Below are 19,412 nucleotides of genomic sequence, written 5' to 3'. Positions count from 1 at the left end.
ACTTGAAAAGGAAGAAAAAATACATCTTTAGTTCAATATAATTGGTTTCCTTTGTAATTTATGTATTTTATTTTATGCATTTGAATGTTTTATTCTGAGGAGTCCATAGGCTTCCCCAGACTGCCAGAGGGCTCCATCACCCAATAAAAGGTTGAATCCCTTTTCCATAGTGTTTAGAAATAACCTTGCTTGTTTCGGGACTCACCTTCCCCCACCCCAATCCTCCAATCTTTATACTTCAAGAAATATAGGAAGATACAAGGCAAGTTATAGGATATGTGGGAAGAATCGTAAGGGTCATTTATTGAGGTTATCTCTGGGTCTCACTTAACCACTCTGGTTAAGTGACTTGTCCAGGTCTCATAGGTAGTAAGTAAATAATAGCAAAGTCGGGCTCTGAACCCAGGTCCCCTGACTATATATAAACTCTACATTCTTTCCACAGCATCACATCAGGCTCAGTGGAATTCACTAGACCATGACTGGAGGTCGGGGGAGGGGTCGTTCCCCAAGAGGCCACAGGAATTCTAAACCATCAGGGACCAGGTCCAGGAAACCAGAGAATGACATGAGTCCTGATATTCAATTACCATAAAAGTGTTCCGAGGAGACTAGAGAAGGTAGACTGGATATAACCATTGGGGCTATGCCAAGGTATGTAATGATGTTACAATGAGGGTTATAGAATCGTAGCTTTAGAAATGGGAGAGGCATAAGAGGCTCTCAGATCCAGCCTTCTCATTTTACAGATGAGTAAACTGAGGACCAGAGGAGTTAATCAATTTACTCAAAGTCACCCAGGTTATAAGTAGCAAAGCTGGGATGGGACCTAGGTACACTGACCTCACATGCATTATTCTTTCAACTGTACCATGCATGTTGCTGCCATCTGTCACTCACATGCTTGTTGACTGCAATGATGTTCCAGTGACATTTGGGGAGTGGGGCAAGGGAGATACCCTGCCTGAGAATGTTATGGACACAGGGAGAGGGATGAGGAAGAGAAGAGTGTCTTTAAAAATATGTAACCCCATATCCCTGGGGGAAGTGGGAATTCTAGCTGGGTTGTGAATAACAAGCTTATTCCTCATAGTTGTAAACCACAGCAGCACAAATATGAACTCGGATAAATTCAGGTTCCCTCTCCTTTACTTCTAGAAGATGAGACCACGAGTGGGGCCCAATCAGGGAACAGCATTCTCTTCTTCTTTTTGAACCAAAAAGATAGGGAAAGTGCCAGGAATTTAGCTAGTGAGGAGAGGCAGATTTGGAAAGCTCTTAAGCCTTTATTCAGAGCTCTCTAGTAATACTAGAAGGGCAGGAGAGCCATGCATGCACACATCCCATCATGTTCTTGGCTAAGCAGTCCTCGCCTGACTTTCAAGTGAAAGAGACGAGGGTTTTAGATGCTTGCCAAGGGCATTAGGAGCCAAAAGGGTCTTACGGCTGCCAAAAAGCTAACACGATCCCAGGCTGCCTTAATAGATGGATCAAATCCCAATCAAAGGAGATAGTGGTCCCATTGTACCCAGCTGGTTGGACTACACCGAGTATATTGTGATTTCTGTGCTGGCTGCAAGAAAGACAATGTCACGGCCAGGTGAGAGTGAGTAAGGTCTGGTAACCACATCCTTTGAGGTTGAACGAATCAGGGATATTTAGCTTGGAAAAGAGAAGACAGGGATGGATTTAAGTGGATGACAGATTTATTTCTCCTGTGTATGTCTACAGACACTGTGAATATAGAAAGAGTCAGGGTCATATGTCACCTCTGACAAATACTGGCTATGAGGTCTTCCAACAGACTCTCAATGCCCTAGGACCTAGGCTAGGGAGTCTTCCTGTTCCCAGAATTCCCAGATTTCAGTTTAGGTTAGGGATATATTTTCTAACATTTAGAACTGGTCCCAGACAGCGTCTTTTTGGGATGGCCAGATCCCAGGTGGTAAAGCGTTGTATCAGGATGCTCCTCTTACTGGCTATTGTAGATCTCTGCTTTCTCCCTCCAAAGAGAGCACCCCAGAGAGCAGACTCTGGTCTTACCCCACTGGGGTCATTTTGTTCCTTCCTTTTTTTGGTGGAACTGTCATGTCATCACTTCAGAGAGCCCTGGATAAGGAAATTCTGTCTCTCAAAACTGATAGACAAACCTCCAGTAACTTCAAGTCTTTGTGAATGGCCTTGGGTGTCAAAAGGAAGTGTTTTGAAGGTGCTTATTAATCCAGTGTCAGAAAAAGAACTTGAACTCACGTTTTCCTGACCCCAAGGACAGCCCTCTTTCCTCCCCTTATGCAAACCTATCTACTTGAGAGAAGTTGTCATCCCCCATTTTACAGATTAGAAAAGTGAGGTTCAAAAGAGACTTCAGGAGTCCAGAAGGTTTTTGGCCAGGGTCACACTGTATGTATAAGCGGGAGGATTTGAATCCAAGTCTTGTGCAAGGTCAGCCCTGATCCTTTAGGCCCCTGCTGCCTTCTCTATCAACTCCTTTTAATTTATTATCGGGGCAGAAGGGGGTAGGAGGTGAGGCTGTCCCTTTCCTCCTCCTCTTGTTCTCCCTCCTCCTTTTGCCCCTCCTCCACCTCTTACCCCTCCTCCCCCTCCCACTCCTCCCCCTCCTCCTCCTTCCCCTCCCACTCTCTCTCCTCCTCCCCTCCCACTCCTCCCCCTCCTCCTCCTTCCCTTCCCACTCTTCCCCCTCCTCCTCCTTCCCCTCCCACTCTCTCTCCTCCTCCTTCCCCTCCCACTCTCTCTCCTCCTCCTTCTCCTCCTCTCCTCCCGGCGCAGCTTTCGCGGGTCACGTGTCCTCATGATCCCGCCCCTAGCTCCGCCCCCCAGCCCCCGCGCACGCGCCTTGCCGTCCGGCAATCTTCCGGAGCCGTCTCCGGCGGGGGCGGCCCATGGCTTGGCGGGGCTCGCAGGGCTCGAACCCGGGCTCGGGCTCCGGGCGGCCCCTGGAGGAGGCGGTGGCGGCAGCAGAGGAGGAAGAGGAGGCAGCGGCAGGCGCGACGGAGGAGGAGGAGGAAGAAGAGGAGGAAGAAGAGGAGGAGGAGGAGGAGGAGGAGGAGGAGGAGGAGGAAGGCGGGGGTCGGGGCCGGGGCCGGCTGCGCTGGGACGGCTTCTCGGCCTGGCTGCACTGCGTGTGTGTGGTGGGCTTCGACCTGGAGCTGGGCCAGGCCGTGGAGGTGAGGCCCGGGGCCGGGCCGGGGGCGCGCGGGAGCCCCCTCTCCCTCCACTCCCCTCCCCCATCCTCTCCTCCCCTCAGACAAAGGAGAGCCACCCCCTCCATCTCTCCTCTCCCCCACCTCCGTCCCCTTCCGTCCCCCTAGCCTTCTTCTAGCCCCCCCACCTCCCTCCCTTCCACCCCCTTCCCCTCCATCTCCTCCTTCCCCCTCCCCTATGTCCCTTCCCTCTCCGTCTTTCTCCCCTTCATCCACCTCTCCTTGCCATGCCCCTTCATCCTCTTCCTCTCTCCATTTCCTCCTCTTCTCCTCTCCCCTTCCCCCCCCTTTCCCCTGTCTCCCTCCATACTGTCCCCTTCAGTCCTTCCCCTGTTCCTTCCTTCTCTTATGTCCCCCTTCAGGTCTAGGAGCCCATAGCTGGTTAGATTACTCATGACCTAGAGCTGTCAGGGCCTTGGGGTCCAATCCCCTCATTTTACTGAGGAGGAAACTGAGGCACGGAGATTCAGGGGTCTTACGAAGATCACACAAGTAGTTAAGTATGGGACTGGATTCAAACCCAGGTCTGATGACTCCAAATCCAGGGCTCTTTGCAGACACTGCAACTCATTGACAGTGCTCAAGGATGGGGACAAAAGGGGCAGCGTATTTGCTCTGCTTTGCTACATTGATACTGCTTTTTTCACTGACGTGTCTTTCATTGAATTGACTCGACTTCACCCAGGGAAAGCTAAGCAGGGAGTATGCTTTGGATCTTAATGAAGTGGAAGAAAGCAGTTGATAAGTTGAACTATAATAAAGAAACCGCCCGGGACACTTTTTTGGGAGTAGGAAAAGACCATGAGTATTTCTTTCCATTCACTAGAGGATTCTAGAGCTCAAAGGCAGATAGAGCATTGGGTCTGGAGTCAGGAAGACCTGTTCAAATCCAGCTTCAGAGGCTTACTAGCTATGTGACCCTGGGCTAGTCACTTTAACTTCTGTTTGCCTGGAGAAGGAAACAGCGAAGCACTCCAGTATTTTTGTCAAGAAAACCTCATAATGAAGAGTCAGATAGGACTGAACAGCTCAATAACAAAAAGAATCTAGAGCTGGCAGAGAACCGAGAGACCATTTAACCCAAACCTCTCGTCTTACAGAAGAGGAAACTGAGGCACAGCTTGCTTAGAGGATTTACTCAAGATCACCCAGGTAGTGTCAATGGAATCTGATCTCAGCCCATTCAACCTGAAACCCAGCACTCTGCATTGCACTCATTGGCTGTGCTGAGGATGGGGAGAAATATTCAATATAAATATTCAATTTTTCACTGACCCCTTTGGTTTGACTGACCTCATGGGGGACAAGGTGGATGAGAGGGAAGCTTGGACCTGGATGTTTGCAATTGACTTATAAAGCTGTAATAGAAAAAGGTGTCTGACACTTTGTGGGGGGTGCAAGAGTGAGGAGGCTGGGAGAAGCCTCAGGGACCCCAGAGGCCATCTAGCCCCCCCCCCCCCAGTTTTACAGATGAAGAAACTGAGGCTTTCACTCTTGGTGCATTTCACTCTTCCACAGAGCCTTTAATCTTGGAGCAGCCCTCATATCAAGTGTTTCCTATTTAAATTAATTTCCCCTTTTGATGGTTATTTCTTGACACTGATGAGTGTTTCTGGAATATTTAGGAAGTAACCATCAGGATGGGTGTAGAAGAGGAAGCATTGTCTTGGTTTCGTTTTTTGGTGCAGAGGGGCTAGGCAAAAGGAATTTGGGTTTAGTTTGTCCTTTCTGTATAAGGAGTACAGTATTTGTAGATGAAAAGAAGGTGCTTTTTAAAAAGGGTGCAAGTATTGTGAACTGTCACTGTCTGTAGGGTGTTCATTTCAAGTTGTTTGGTTCAGTATTCTTGTTGGGTTTTTATTTCCTTTCATCTTGTGACCTACTGGGTTTGCCAGAAGACTGGCCAGGGTAAAGGGTGAAATCTGACTGGTACAGAGCTTCTCTTACCTAAGATGGAATGCTTGTTGAATTTTAGACCATTTATTGAATTGTCTCCCATGTAGCCAGGCACAGTATTACAGAATGTAAAAACACCAATGGAACATCTCAGTCTGACCCCAGGGACCTTCTGCTGATTAATGAAGGGATGGCTCTTGGATTGGGATTTCGCGACCAGGAGCTAGCTTAACTTCCTGGTTGGGAAGACCTGAGTTCTAGCCCCTCTTCTGACCCAAGTCTGCTTAGGGACCTGAGGCTAGTCATTTAACCTCTTAGTGTACCTGGAAACTCTCCAAGGCTTTAGAGTGCTGAATGGGGACCCATTTGCATTACTACAGGGAGATCTTTCTGCTATTGAGATTACAGGATGACTCGCTGAAAGATGTCCAGCCCAGAGTTTAGGGCCTTATTAGCACTGCCCTCTAAGCAGATTTATAAAGATTATCGATTATATAATCTGTGTCAATGGGGGAGTTGAAGAATTAATCAAAGGTAGTGAATGAACAGTTCATTAATTTATCAACAGGTGCAACAGCCTTTGAAGGCTTTGGGGAATGAAGAAATTTATAAACCATGTATAAACCTTACCATATTCTTCTCGACATCATTGCACTTGAATTCTTGAGAAATATGGTATTGAGCTTCAATGAATTTTCTGCTTAACAGTAGGAAACTCTTTGCTTTTGACCCATTAGAAACAAATCTTGCCTCTACTCTTCTCATACCTCTCTCCCTGATCCCCCCCCCATCCTTCAGAATAGCATTAGATTAATCCTTCTCATACAGCCTTCTCCAGTCTCCTTGCTAGTGTGGCAGGATTATCCTTAGTGGATTGCAGGGACCCACATAAATCTCACATTGGGTATAGATCTCTGAACCTTTTGATTCAAATGAAATATGCTTAACAAATATTAAGGTCAGTTTTGAATGGAAAAAGTTCACTTAAGGGCAACCATCAGTCTGGGGATTATTTTTAGAAATGGAGAAAAGGCATTTCCTCCAAATCTGGCTTTGGGATTGAGGTTGATTGTATGCATATATGCACCTGATGTGCTTTCTTTCAGATTTTCTGTGAGTGAATTTTGATATATTTTATTTTTATGTCACAGATTCCTTCAAGTACCTCTCCCTTTCCTCTTTCACAGAGCCATCCTGTATAACAAATTTAAAGAAAAAAAAGGGGGGGAAGAGAAACAAATCAGCAAAATCAATTACTACAGTTCAAAAGTCTGAAAATATGTGCATTGTTCCCACCCAAGGGCCTCTGAAAAAGAGTGTGGGAAGAGGGAGGGAGCTGTCTTCTTGCAGCTCTTATTTGGGTGGCTTGTGCTTTGTAATTCCACAAAATTCATTTTCAGTTGTTTTGTGGTTCTTCTTTGCACTGACATTGTCGCATATGCTGTGTTTTTGGCTGTGCTGATTTCATTCAGTCTCTGTTCATAGAAGTCTTTCCAGGCTTCTCTGTGTTCATCATATTTGTCATTTCTTATAGCATAGTAATTAACATTACATTGCTTCACACACCACAGTTTGTATGGCCATTCCTCAGTTAATGAGCATTGACTTTGTTTCCAGTTCTTTGCCGCTACAAAAAATGCTGCTATAAATATTTTTGTGTATGTGGGGACCTTATCAATGACCTCGCTGGTTTATATGCCTGGTAGTGGAATCTCTGGGTCAAAGGATATGGACAGTTTAGTCACTTTATCTGTAAGTCCAAACTCTTTCCAGAATGGTGGTACTGATTCACAGCTCCGCCAGCCTGGCACTGGTGTCTCTGTTTTTCCCACAAGTCCTTTAACAGTAATTGATCCCTTCTTTTGCCCTCTTTGCTAGTTTGTCAGTTAGTAAGTGAAACCTCAGTGATTTTGATGTGTATTTTTCTTGTGCTCTAGAGCATTCTTTCATATGGTTATTAATAGTTTCTAATTCTTTTGTGAAATTTGTTTTTATTCTTTGACCTTTTGATCTTTTGGGAAATGGCTCTTGATCATAGGTCTTGGATACCAAATCCTTAGGTGAAAATTTGATTTAAGATTTTTTTTTCCCCAATCAATTCTTCCCTTCTTAACCTAGTTGCATTAATTTTCTTGTATATCAACTTTTCAGTTTCCTGTAATCCAAGTTATCTGCTTTGTCTTTTGTAATTGCTGCTATCTCTTGTTTAGTTAAGAAACCTTTGATATCCACTGGGACATTCCTTCTTTCTATTGCTTTGGTGAGTTCCCCAGAATGATGAGGTCTGGGTCAGCTTGGGTCTGTGGGGAGAGAGTTGGTGTGAAGTTCTGGTTTTCCGTCCTTGGTGCTGGCTGTCATTGCCTTTTCTCACTACACAGTAGAACCATGAAGTATTAGGTTTCTACTAGTTAGTAACTGATGTTAACTGATTTTAAGTAAGAAATACCAGTAAGATTAAAGAATAATGAATATAAATCCTTTGAAAGTAGGGACTTCTTTTTGATTTATGTGTGTGTGACCTGGCTTAGCATGGTGCCTTGCACATAATAGCAACTCAATAAGTCATGGTTATTGAATAGCAGAGGAGACTCTGGAGAGAGTAGACTTACTGAGGCCAGGGAGGAGAGGATGCAGGAGAGTGGGTGATTGACAATGTTAGAAATTGCAGAGGGTTCAGAAGGACCGGGGACTGGGAAAAGACCATTGTATTTAGTAATTAAGAGAGGTTGGTAAGTTTTGAGAGAGCAATTTCAATGGAATGGTAGGCTCCCAAGCCAGATTCCAAGGGGTTAAGAAGTGAGTGGGATGCTATGAAGCCTATGTAGGTGACTTTGTAGGAATGTAGTACTGCATTGGAGGAGAGAGACAAGGTTACAGTTTGAGGGGAGGTCAGGATTAAGTGAGTGTTATTTGAGGGTGGGGTGAATTGGGCATGTCAGGCAGCAGGGAAAAAAATCAGTCCCCTTGTACGATTAGAGCAGCTGGGGGAGAACACTGGTCCAGGAGCTGAGAAGATCTGAGTTCAAAGGCAGCCTCCAACACAATATCTTTGTGACCCTGGGCAAATCACTTTTCCTCTGTCTGCCTGTTTCTTCATCTATAAAATGGGGTTAATAATAGCACCTATCTCCCAGCATTGTTGTGAGGCTCCAGTGAGATAATTGTAAAGCCCTTGGCACATAGCACTGTATAGAAATTTTGGCTGTTATCATCATGTTACTTCCAGCTCTAAATCTATGATCCAAGGATTATTCTATACGTGGAAAGTACTTTAAGCATTACGTAAATGTCAACCATTGTTATTATTTTTAAATACAGTTGTTTCCAGTGCCTTTAATCTCTTCCCTCTGCTTGAATTTCTACCCCTCCTGTTAAGCCCAGCCTCAGTGCCACCCTCTCCATGAAGCCTTTCCTGACTCTCCTCTTTGGTAATGACTTTTCTCCCTTACACACATACTTTGTAGCTCTCTAATGGATGCTTGCTGTACTGGAGGTGATGGCGAGTCAGGTGAGAGTAAGTGGAGGTAGCTAGTGTGAACAAAAGGGAGGAGAAAGATAGGACAGTCACTTTATTTGAAAGCAGTTGGTGAGGTGAGAGGGAAAGAAGGCATGGTGGAGAATGTGGTCTGCTGGAGAAGCCGGGAGGGGATCAAGAACCCATGTAGAGGGCCCTTTGTCAGAGACTAGGGAACAGCAAGAGAGGCTGGGAGATTATGGCAAGGGACCTGCAGAGAAAGAGAATGGGAGAAGAAGGAGTTCTCCGTTTTCTTTTTCAATAGAGGCAAGGTTCTCAGCTGAGGTGGGGGGTGGGAGAGCGATGGAAGCTTCTGTGGGCACTGAGGTAGGGAATCACTTAGGGAGGCACCAGAGTACCGAAGGCCTGGCCTGCTTCGTTTGGAATGTGGCCAGTCAGCAAGGTTATGAGGTCGGCTGCAGCTTTCTTCAGTGGCTCTGGAGGAGGAGATGAGGTACGGGGCAATGAAGTCTGACAAGAGAGGAGCATCCATGGGAGGGGGGGACGGAAGGGCTGGGAAAGGAGGAGAGGGCCCCAGACTCCAGAGCACAATTGAAATGACTTAAATTTGGGCTAAGGTTGGAAGGGAAAAGTAAAGTCAGAGCCTGAGAATACAAAGGGGTGGAAGAATGAGAGGTCTCCATGAGGGTGAAGGAGCTGTTGGGAGGAGAAAAATGGAGGTGAAAGTCAGATAGGGCAGTGCCAGAATTCCTAATTAATCAGTCAGTCAGTAAACATTTATTAAGTGCTTACTGTGTGCTGCTTTGTTTTACTGCTTAGTGCAAGCAGATACTCTCTCCACTCATACCTGAAGCCATCCTAGTTTGTTAGAGCTGGCGGGGCTTTGTACCCCACTGGCAGAGCATTTAGAAATCCTATGGAGGCGCTGGAGTAGCCAGACAGTGACTTCAGTTTGAATCTCGTGACAGTTATAGCTAATCAATTATGAAATTGCCTTCTCTTTATAAAGAAAAAACTTAATTAAAAGTTAATACATTTCAACCAAAAATCAAAGTTGTCAAGTGTACATGAAAACATAAACTTCATGTAGTTTGTTAAAATGAAAAGGATCTGCAAAAAGACAGCAGAGTAAGCGAAAACTTCTTTGCTCTGTCCCTTTCTGATTTTTTCATCTGTGTATGTAACAAACTTTTGGGCTTTTTTTTTTTTTTAATACATGCATGTTTTATTTATGATTTATTTTATCTCATTTGTATAGGGCTTTCTTATATATTTTTGTGTTTTTCATATTTGTTGCTTTTTGTTATGGGGTAATACTCTGTTCTGTTGACAAGCCACAGCTTATTTAGTCATCCCAATAGTTAGATATGATGCTGTTTCCATATATGAAAATGTTTTTTTGGTTTTTCCCCAGTGTTATATACCAGAGCTGAAAGAAATTACTTCTGCCTGGGACCAACATGAATTTTGTATACCCAACTTATTTTTACAGTTTCTGCCATACTTTGTATTTCAAAAATGCAATGTAGTGAGTGATAAGAATCTCTTCATTTGGTAAATGAAGAAACTGAAATTGGCTCAGTGTGTGACATCAGTGCCAGAGATTTAAAAAAAAAAATAAAGCCTTTACTGGATTTCTTAATGTAGGTGTTCATCATTGAAAATTCAGAACTTACTCTTGGGCTAGGGAAATAGTTCTTGTGGGGAGGCCTGTACGATGCAGAATACATAATAAATAAAGGTTAAGATATTTTTTAGGATCATAAGATTTAAAACCAGAAGATAACCTTAGAAATCATTAGTTCCTGAATTTTACAGATGAGAAAATTGAGGCTCTGAAGGTCACATGACTTGTCTTAATTTTTTAAAAAATGAAATTTTATTTTTAAATTATAAAGTAATTACTTTTTTTCCCTCTCACCGCCCCCCCAGGGGAATAAGCATACGCTCTTTAAAAAAATGAAATATTATTTTTAAAATTATTAAGCATTCATTTTTTCCTCCCTCTTGCCTTTCTTCTACCTCTCCCCCAACCCAAGAAATAAAAAAAGAAAGGAAGAAAACCAGAACCCTCGCAGCCAATATAAATAGTTGAGTAAGACAAGTTACCATATTGGCGTGTGTCTTATTATGCACATTAGTCCATCCCTTCTAGTGGGAGATGAATGGCGTTCTTCTGCAATTGTGATTTCTTTGATCAGAATTCTTAAGTCTTTCATAATTGGTCATTCTACACTGTTGATAGCATACATTGTTTTCCTGCTTCTGCCCGCTCCACTTTGCAACAACAGTCCAAACAAATCTTCACAGTTTCCTCTGAAACTGCCTTTCTTCAATAAATAAAATCTTAACTTGACCTGGGTAGTAAGTAGCAGAGTTAGGATTTGAACACAGTTCTCTTGACTGCCTTGTCTAATGTACTATGTTGCAGATTTTGTTGTTTTGATCTAGAACGAAGCCTTATCTATGCTTTTATAGTAGGGACAATATTTTTAAACTATTAAATTCAAAACTTTTTAAAAATTCAATTTTGTCAGTTCCAGATTCTCTCCTCCCTCCCCTTTGCCCAGCCGTTGAGAAGTCAAGAAAAATAAAACCCTTCACATACATGTATAGACATGCAAAACAGATTTCTGCATTTAGCCATGTTTCTCTCCCCTTCCCCTCCCAAAAAAGAAAAAGCAAGAAATAGAAGAAAATATGCTTCAGTTTGCTCTCTGAGTCCATCATTTCTACCACCCTGGAGGTGGATAGCATATTTTATTGTGAGTCTTTCAGAATTGTGGGTGGTTATTGTGGTCAGAAGAGTTCCTAGGTCTTTCACAGTTGATTCTCTTTACATATTGCTATTACTGTGAAAACTGTTCTCCTGGTTATGCTCATTCTGCTTTACATCAGTTCAAGACCCCACAGGTTTATCTGAAAACATCATTTTTTACAGCGCAGTGGTATTCCATCACATTCATGCACCATAACTTGTTCAGCCATTCCCCAGTTTTTGGGCATCTCCTGAGTTTCCAGTTCTTTGCTCTGGCAAAAAGAGCTGCTATAAGTATTTTTGTACCTATGGGCCCTTTTCCTCTTTCTTTGATTTCTGTGGAGTACATACCTAGTAGTGAGGCAGTGGGTATATACATAAACTCCAAACTTTGACGTAAGTTCCTTGAAGGCAGGAACTTTTTTTTTTTAATCTTTAGCTCATGTCCCATTGGCACTAAATAAAATGCTTGTTGGTTGGTTGATCACGGACAATGTAGTTTAAGAAAATAACAGGAAAATAAACACAGAATAATTTGATGTTGGAGGAGAAATTATGTAAAGTCCCGATTCTGTTCATTTCCTGTTTCCACTTGGAGTAATTATGCAAATAACTAGAATCCCGCTGCTTAGAACTCTTGGGAGAGGCTGTGGAAGAATCACAAAGAACTTGTCTCTGGTGTGCATCCTGAGCTCTTTCCAAGCCATTGTTGACTCTGAGATGATGAAAAAGGAACAGGAAAGGGGGAGGGTAGACCATAAAGACTTGTTCCACTTATTTATCTCTTTGTTGATAGTATTCTAAGCACTAAAGAATGAGTGGGATGAAATGTTAATGCAATGAGATTAAAGTGGAAATGAAAAGTTTTTGAAAAATGAAACTTGCAAATCATATTCTATCTCTAAATCACTTAGAAAACTAGGGATTTGGAATCTTTTCCACTTTAGGAGAGATGATTTTTGTGGTTCTCAGGAAATGATGTTGGTATTATTTATGACCCATTTGACCTCACCTGAACCAATAGAAAGGAAGCTATACTTTGGGGAAAAGGGTGAATTTATTACTCATATTTAGTGTTTCCCCCCCAAAAACCTGAAAATCTTATGGCATCTGTTGAATTTTAGAGTGATCTATGTTTTAGTGGATAGAGCTTGGAACTTTGAGTCAGGAAGACTCAATTTTGAATCCTAACTCACAGAAGCTTACTAGTTGTGTGACCCTGGGCTATATCATTTAACCTCTGTCTCAGTTTTTTCATCTGTGAGATGGGGATCATAATAACGCCAATCTCCCAGGATAGTTGTGAGGTTAAAATTAAAAGTTAACATATGTAACCTTTAAAGCGATATACAAATGCTCATTATTATTAGTGCCTTTTAAAGAGCTGTATAAATGCTATAATAATTCTACATTTGTACTTATTGAGGAATATTTGGAATGCCTTCATGTTTCAGCACGTCAGTGGGTCACTGATCTAACTGCTGTAGATGTAGATGTTCCCATTCTAGCCTGCTTGTCCTTTACCACCCTAGGCTTGGGCCTTGGCCTGGTTAGTTATTAGGCCTCCCCACCCACCCAGTGTGCTGAGTTCTTTCTCATTTTCTCTTGACATCATGAGGATGCCAGTGTACACAAAGGTTGCCCAACAGAGTTCAACATTTGTATCTGTGATTGGTTTAAGATGTAGTAAACATGCTCGTCAGATTTGCAGAGGACACAGATCGGGGAGAGATAAGACAAATTCCCAAATGGGTGGCTAACATGATGCCGAGTTTGTTGTGGCATGTAAGTGGTACAGATCATAATTCCAGTTAGGTTTTGGGGGTGTGTGTGTGTGTGTGTGTGTGTGTGTGTGTGTGTGTGTGTGTGTGTGTGTGTGTGTGTACACTTCAGTTTGGGCAGCAGAAGGCTTCATGGATGAGGTAGGATTTGAGCCAGACTTGTAGGGGGTGGGGGAGAGGGAGGGGAGGATGTAGGATTTTGATGAGCAGAGGGAGTTGGGGAGGGGACTGTTAGATGGAGCAAAGATGCTGAGGTTGAAATGCTTGATGCATGTACTTTGAGGGTGAGAAATCTCATTGTAAGGGTTAGTTTTAAAATATCTAGCTAAGAGATACAGAAGCATTTCTAGTACTTAAGGTATTTGGGCTCAGATCTAGCATTACCTGCTCGCCACTTCATAGTACCCATTCTTCCCTCCAACTAAGGCCATAAACATCATCGAACGCTAAATGACATGCCTTGTTTGTGAATGTCAAGCGAATGAACACTTCCTATGCCTTTCTTTGGAAGATTCACTCAGAATATTTGTGGGCTGCCTTTGACATTTATTGGATGTGTTTGAAAGACTGAATTCAGAGAATATGCTTCGGTTTAAGATTAGCTTCTTAAAGTCGAAACTGGGTGTCCCTCTTAGAGCTTTGAACTTACTTGAGTGAGGCGTGTTTTGGAGATGGATTCATTTGACTTCTGCCAAAGTGGTTGGGTTTTGATTCCCATCTTTTGTCTAGAGTTGACATCCTGGATTGTGACTATTTTAAAAATAAGATGAACTCCTAGGACCTAAAATTAGTGCTAGAAAGGACCTTGGAGATTAGCTAGTTCCATTTTTGTAGATGGGGAAACCGGCAAGTGTCAGTGATTTGGCCAGGTGGTGTGTTGCAGAGTCAGTTGCCAGACTTTGAACCCACGCCCTCTGACAACAGTTGTCTCCCCGCTCTCCTGCCTCAGTTTCACTGCTGAAATCAAATGTGGGAACTGTTTGGATACCTATCTGGAATTGGATTATAACCATAATCAAATGGAACCTTTAAAGAAGGTTGTCTGTTTGACACTCAGTTTAAAATATAACCCATTTTTGGAAACTTGTACTCTCATTTAGGTTTAGGTTTAATCATCATTTGGTAAAACCATAACATTTATCTGTAAAGATATTTCTGTCAGAACCAGAGTTCCTGTGGCAGCAGGTTAGTTCAGATGAGGGGCAGCTGCTACCCAAGTTTATGCAGACCCTTTGTTGAGTCAAAGGCTGGCTGTTGCGAAATGGTAACAAAGGGCTGAGGGGGGGATGATATTAGCTATTTGAGGAGTGGGCATGCAGGAATATGATTCTGAGGGTGGATTCCATGCTAAGAAATCAGTCTGTGGAGGGAAAAGGACAGGTAGGGTGCATGTGGTATTAGGCCCAAGTTCAGAGCAAAGGAAAGAAGGCAGCAGGTGCTGACAGGAGGCCTTGGATTACGACCAGCTCTCTGGTCCTGGCCTGTTAGCAGCATATACGGACCGGGGAAGGCCTGACTTTTACTGCTTGTATTCAGAAACAGACCATGATCATACGTCCTGTGCAGTGTTGTGGTGCCACGGCCAGTGAGTGAGACCTTGTTGTTTGAGCCGTTTGTCCGTTGGGGACGCAGTTGTGAGACTGTCCCATGGTGTCTTTGCCTTTAGGGTTTATTTTTCCTGTCTTTGGTCTTCTCTCAGGACAGGGGTGGCTTGTTTGCCAGGCTGTATTGTTGTGTCACCTGAGACAGAACATGACTAGATATGATAAAATATGTAAAATGCAGATAACACCAGGAGAAGTTGGCTATGATACTGCCATGTGTCAAGCTTGCTCTAAATTTTTTCTCTTTGATAGTTATCTTCTTGAATCATTCCTCTTCCTTTAGGGCAGGGGTGGGGAACCTGTGGCCTTCTGGGTCCTCAAGTGGGGCCCTTTGACTGAATCCAAACTTCACAGAACAAATCCCCGTAATAAAAGGATTTGTTCTGTGAAACTTGGATTCAGTCAAAAGGCCACACCCAGGGACCTAAAGGTCACATGTGGCGGGCTGCAGGTTCCCCACCTCTGCTTTAGGGCATGTTGGTATCAGAAGTTGAAAGACTTGACAAAGGCCATGGGAGTTTGATACTGAGACCTAGGTCATATTTCCAGGTGGAGGGAGCAGCACAGGTGATCAGTGATGGTCTAGATGAGCAAGGTAGTTAGCAGTAGGCAGGTCTGGTCTGCTAGAGTATTGGGAAACCACTGATCAGTTACAGGAAGGCCAGGGCCTGAGGACTGGGCAGGTACTAGCTCCAGGTGAGAGAATTAGGGGACAGCAGCAGGGATCCACATGGACCACTTTATCCTTGATAGGAAATGAATGACCCATTTTTAACTTCTTAGACTTCTGACTTTGGACAATGATTTTATCACAGATTTTCAAAGGTAATTTTTTTAGGCGATTGGGGTTAAATGACTTGCCCAGGGTCACACAGCTAGTGTCAGGTGTTTGTTCTGAGGCCAGATTTGAACTCAGGTCCTCCTGACTTCCGGGCTGGTGCTCTATCCACTGTGCCACCTAGCTGCCCCTCAAAGGTAAATTTTAAAGGTAAATTTAAACATTAAAGGCAGCCTCGTGTAGTGGATAGAATGATGCAGTTGGAGTCATAAAGACATGGATTCAAATTCTGCCTCACACATTTTCTAGCAGTGTGACAATGGGCAAATCACCCTCACCTCTGAGTCTCCAGCAACCCCATCCAGCTTATTTCCTAAGTAATAGATGGATTTTTGATTGTAGGCTGGTGGCCAAGGAAGGTCGTATAGGAAGTCCCAGGTCCTTGATGTATTGATGTGAGTTTTGTTTATTGTCTTGTGATTGTTTTATATTCTTTGCATTCTAGTGAAGATTTTTTTTAAGTCTTTCTTCAGTTAGTGATTATATAACGTTTCTCCTTCCCCCCCCATGTGTGATAAAGTCACTTCATGTAATTTCTTGTAATAGAGGAGATCATTAGTATGAATTTTAAAAGATGTTGGTTAATATGCCACTCAACTGGAGTGTCGTTTGCTGGGTCCTAACTAAATAATGGAGTGGGAAAACTGAAAGCGGGATTTGTGGCTAGGTATTGAGGTATAAATTATGTGACTCATAGGACGTTAGAGTTGGAAGGCATCTCTGAGGTCATCTAATCCAGCCTACGCCTGGATCATTGATCCCCCATTTTACCTCCCCAGTCGTAAGCTGACTTCTGCTTGAAGGCTTCCACTGATGAGGAGAACTGTGCTCCTAGAGGCAGCCCTGTTGTGTTTGGACAACTGGGACTTCTCAGAAACTTTGCTTAGTTTTTTTCAGCCTCCCCATATATGGCAACGTGGCCAGTTTCCTCACTAGCCTGGTTATTCTCTGAGAGCTCACTAGCTTATCAGTGTCAGTCCTTCTAAAATGGACCCCAGACAGGCACCCAGAGCTATCTAAATTATCACTGTGTTAGATGTAGTCTGATGAAGGCAGAACGTTTCGGACCCAGCAACGAGTTGAGCCTCACCCAAACACATACATTTCTGTATAAAATCCCTTCCCAAGACTTGCCTATCTCAGACAAGTCAGTCTCTCCTTCAGGACAATAGTCAAGCAGTAAAATTGGATAAACCAACATGCCGCGTCACTGCTAACTCAGGTTGGACTTGTAGTCCGCTAGAACCCCAGATCTGGCTGCATGAATGGTTTTCCGGCTTTCTGTATCCCATGGCTGTGTAGTTGACTTTTTGAACCCAACACAAAGTGTTACTTTGGGACACTCTTAGAGTCTGTTGTATATTAGCTAGCATTCCCAGCTTTGCGTAATCAGTAAATTTAATAAACATATCTTCCCTCTATGCCTTCATCTGGTCTCTGCTTCCGTTTCCTCATCTATAAAATGGGGATAATAATAGCACTTACCTCCCAGGGTTGTTGTGAGGATCAAATTAAATAAATAATTGTAAAAATCAATTAGCACAGTGCCTGGCACACAGTAGGTGTTATATAAATGTTAGCTCTTGTTATTATCATTATTCATGGAAATATAGCCCAGACATGTTCAGTACCATAGGCCTAGGATGCTCTGGACTTGAGATCTTTTAGGTTGACGTTGATATGAACATGTTTTGGGTAGTCAGCTTACCATTTCCATACCCAACCAGCTTCACTGTTATCCAGTCCTTAGTTTTGCCCACTGGGTTTTCATGGGAAGTTTTGTCTTTGATATTCCATGAAATCAAGTCAATTTTAGCTGTGATAGCCCAGGAGCCTCTAGATTAGTCTAGTAATCCTCTCAGAAAAGGAAATAAAGCCAGTCTGCTGTGACCATTCTTAATGAATCTATATGAATATTTAAAATTAATTAAAATATTTAAAATACTTTATAAATTTTAAAGTACTGTATAGGCATTATTTCTTTACTGTGCAGGCTATCAGTGATGTCTTACTTTTCTTAGTGGGCACTCACCATCCCATTAATAACATGATCTAGAATTTTACCAGTTATTGATGTCAATCTCACAGGTTTCTATGTTATGTCTGGGTCTCTCAGACCAGCCCTTAGGTTCATGGGTTGATGCTTTGTCAGAGGGTCCTCCTTGGCCCTGTTGGGCAAGCCTTATTACAGACTTCCCTGATGGCAGAGGGCCCAAACGCACTACCACACACATAGCTAGCCGTCCAGCTGGCTTTTTCAGGGTTTGGTGTCCTGCGAAGTCCCCAGGGATGTCTGCTAGAGGCAGAACCATTCATCTGTTCGGCATTTCTTTCCTTCATTAAGGAGGAATATGGAGAAGCCTAGAAGAAAACTGGTTAAGAGGGAATTGAAAGGCGAAGTCCACCTTAACCAGGTTAAGGCGGCTGACTTGGTGACTTCGTTGGGAAGTGGGGCATAGGACAGGGTGATAAAGAATAGGCATTGGTCTTCTGGAAACGAAAGCACTTAAAGAAATGAAGCCCTAATCAGAGGCTTTTCCACTGTTTGTCTTGGACACGTTCTTCAGGAAAAGGCACTGGAAAGCCCTGGAGGAGTGAGCACTGAGCAATCTCACAAAAATGAAATGGGTTCTGTTTTTAAAAATAGAGAATGCCTGGTTTTTTTTTTTTTTTAAAGCATTTGATTTGCATGGGGATAATGCCGATTTGGAGGCTTTCTTCCAACAAGGTGTCTGCCATGCATGTTAAAATGATATAAAGCTCCTTGTTAGATGCAACCATTGAGACAGCTTTGTTCAGTGACCCTCGAAGGTCTGACTGTGTCTGCTTAGCATAGTGCTTGGCACCTATGCACTTAATAAATGCTTTTTGATTTGACTATAATTATTATCAAATGAACCATAAAAAGGGAAGTCATTTGCTTGTCAGAGATTTGTAGCCATAGTTTTGGGGGGTCAGGATCCAAATTAGATTAAGAGGGGATCAGAATAAGTCTTGTGTAGGAAGGGGCCTGTAAGTTGAACTTTGAAGGAAGCCAGGGATTCTTGAAAGGGAGTGCATTCCAGGCACGGGGAACAGCCTGTTTGAAGACATGGTGAGGTAAGCAGGACAGTGATTGAACTGGAGCCCAGAGCCACATGGTGATGTTTTAATTTCGAGGCCAAGGAGCTGGTGTTTGATCCTCGAGGTGATGAGGAGCCCCTCGATCTTTATCAGTGACCTGGTGGCTGTGTGGTGGTGAGTTGGAGAAGGGAGAGGCTTGAAGCAGTTGGGAGGCTTTTGCAGTAGTTGAGGGCAGAAGTCATGAAGGCCTGAGTTCAGGTGTGATGGCTGTGCCTGCGTGAAATGGGGGTGGGGAGAGAGATGTAGGAATGGGATGCCCCCCACCGGGCAGCTGCTGGGAGGAGGGGGAAAGGTCCAGCAGGACTGTGAGGCGGTGGACCTGAGTGATGGGGAGGGTGGTGGGGCCCTTGGCAGGCAGAGATGAGCTGGGGACGTGAGTGGTCTGGGGGGAGAGACTAGTTCTGTTTTAGATGTGTTGAGCGCAAGGCACCGATGGCGGGGCTAGTTGGAAATGTGTAGTCAGCCTCTAGTGACGTGGAAGTGGGGCTGGGGTGGGGGCAGGGGAACAGCATGAGGGCCATCGTCGTGTCGCTTAGATTGTAGACTCCGTGGAGGGAAGTAAAGTATAAGAAGACTGGCAAGGTAGGAGGGGGCCGGCTGGGAGGGACTTTGAATGCTCAGCAGCGAAGTTTCTATTTGATCCTGGAGGTGTCAGGGAGCCGTTGGAGTTAATTGAGGAGAGGATGGTGTGGTTAGAAAGATCACTTTGGCAGATG

The 19,412-nt window shown here is 43.8% G+C and overlaps 1 protein-coding gene across 1 annotated transcript in view; it reads left to right on the top strand.

Annotated features, from left to right (window-relative positions):
- Positions 1–2,900: 2,900 nt before the first annotated feature.
- The window catches only part of DENND6A (DENN domain containing 6A), a 64,966-nt gene continuing 48,454 nt past the window's right edge, over positions 2,901–19,412 (top strand). Inside the window, exon 1 of the mRNA XM_027863826.1 lies at positions 2,901–3,185. Within this exon, the coding sequence (XP_027719627.1) occupies positions 2,901–3,185 (285 nt within the window). The remainder of the gene's footprint in view (positions 3,186–19,412) is intronic.

The sequence above is a fragment of the Vombatus ursinus genome, unplaced genomic scaffold, assembly GCF_900497805.2.
Source record: "Vombatus ursinus unplaced genomic scaffold, bare-nosed wombat genome assembly UNPS02014773.1, whole genome shotgun sequence".
NCBI classification, from domain to species: Eukaryota; Metazoa; Chordata; class Mammalia; order Diprotodontia; family Vombatidae; genus Vombatus; species Vombatus ursinus.
The sequence above is the reverse complement of the archived record's forward strand: the minus strand, read 5'-3'. Positions and strand labels throughout refer to the sequence as shown.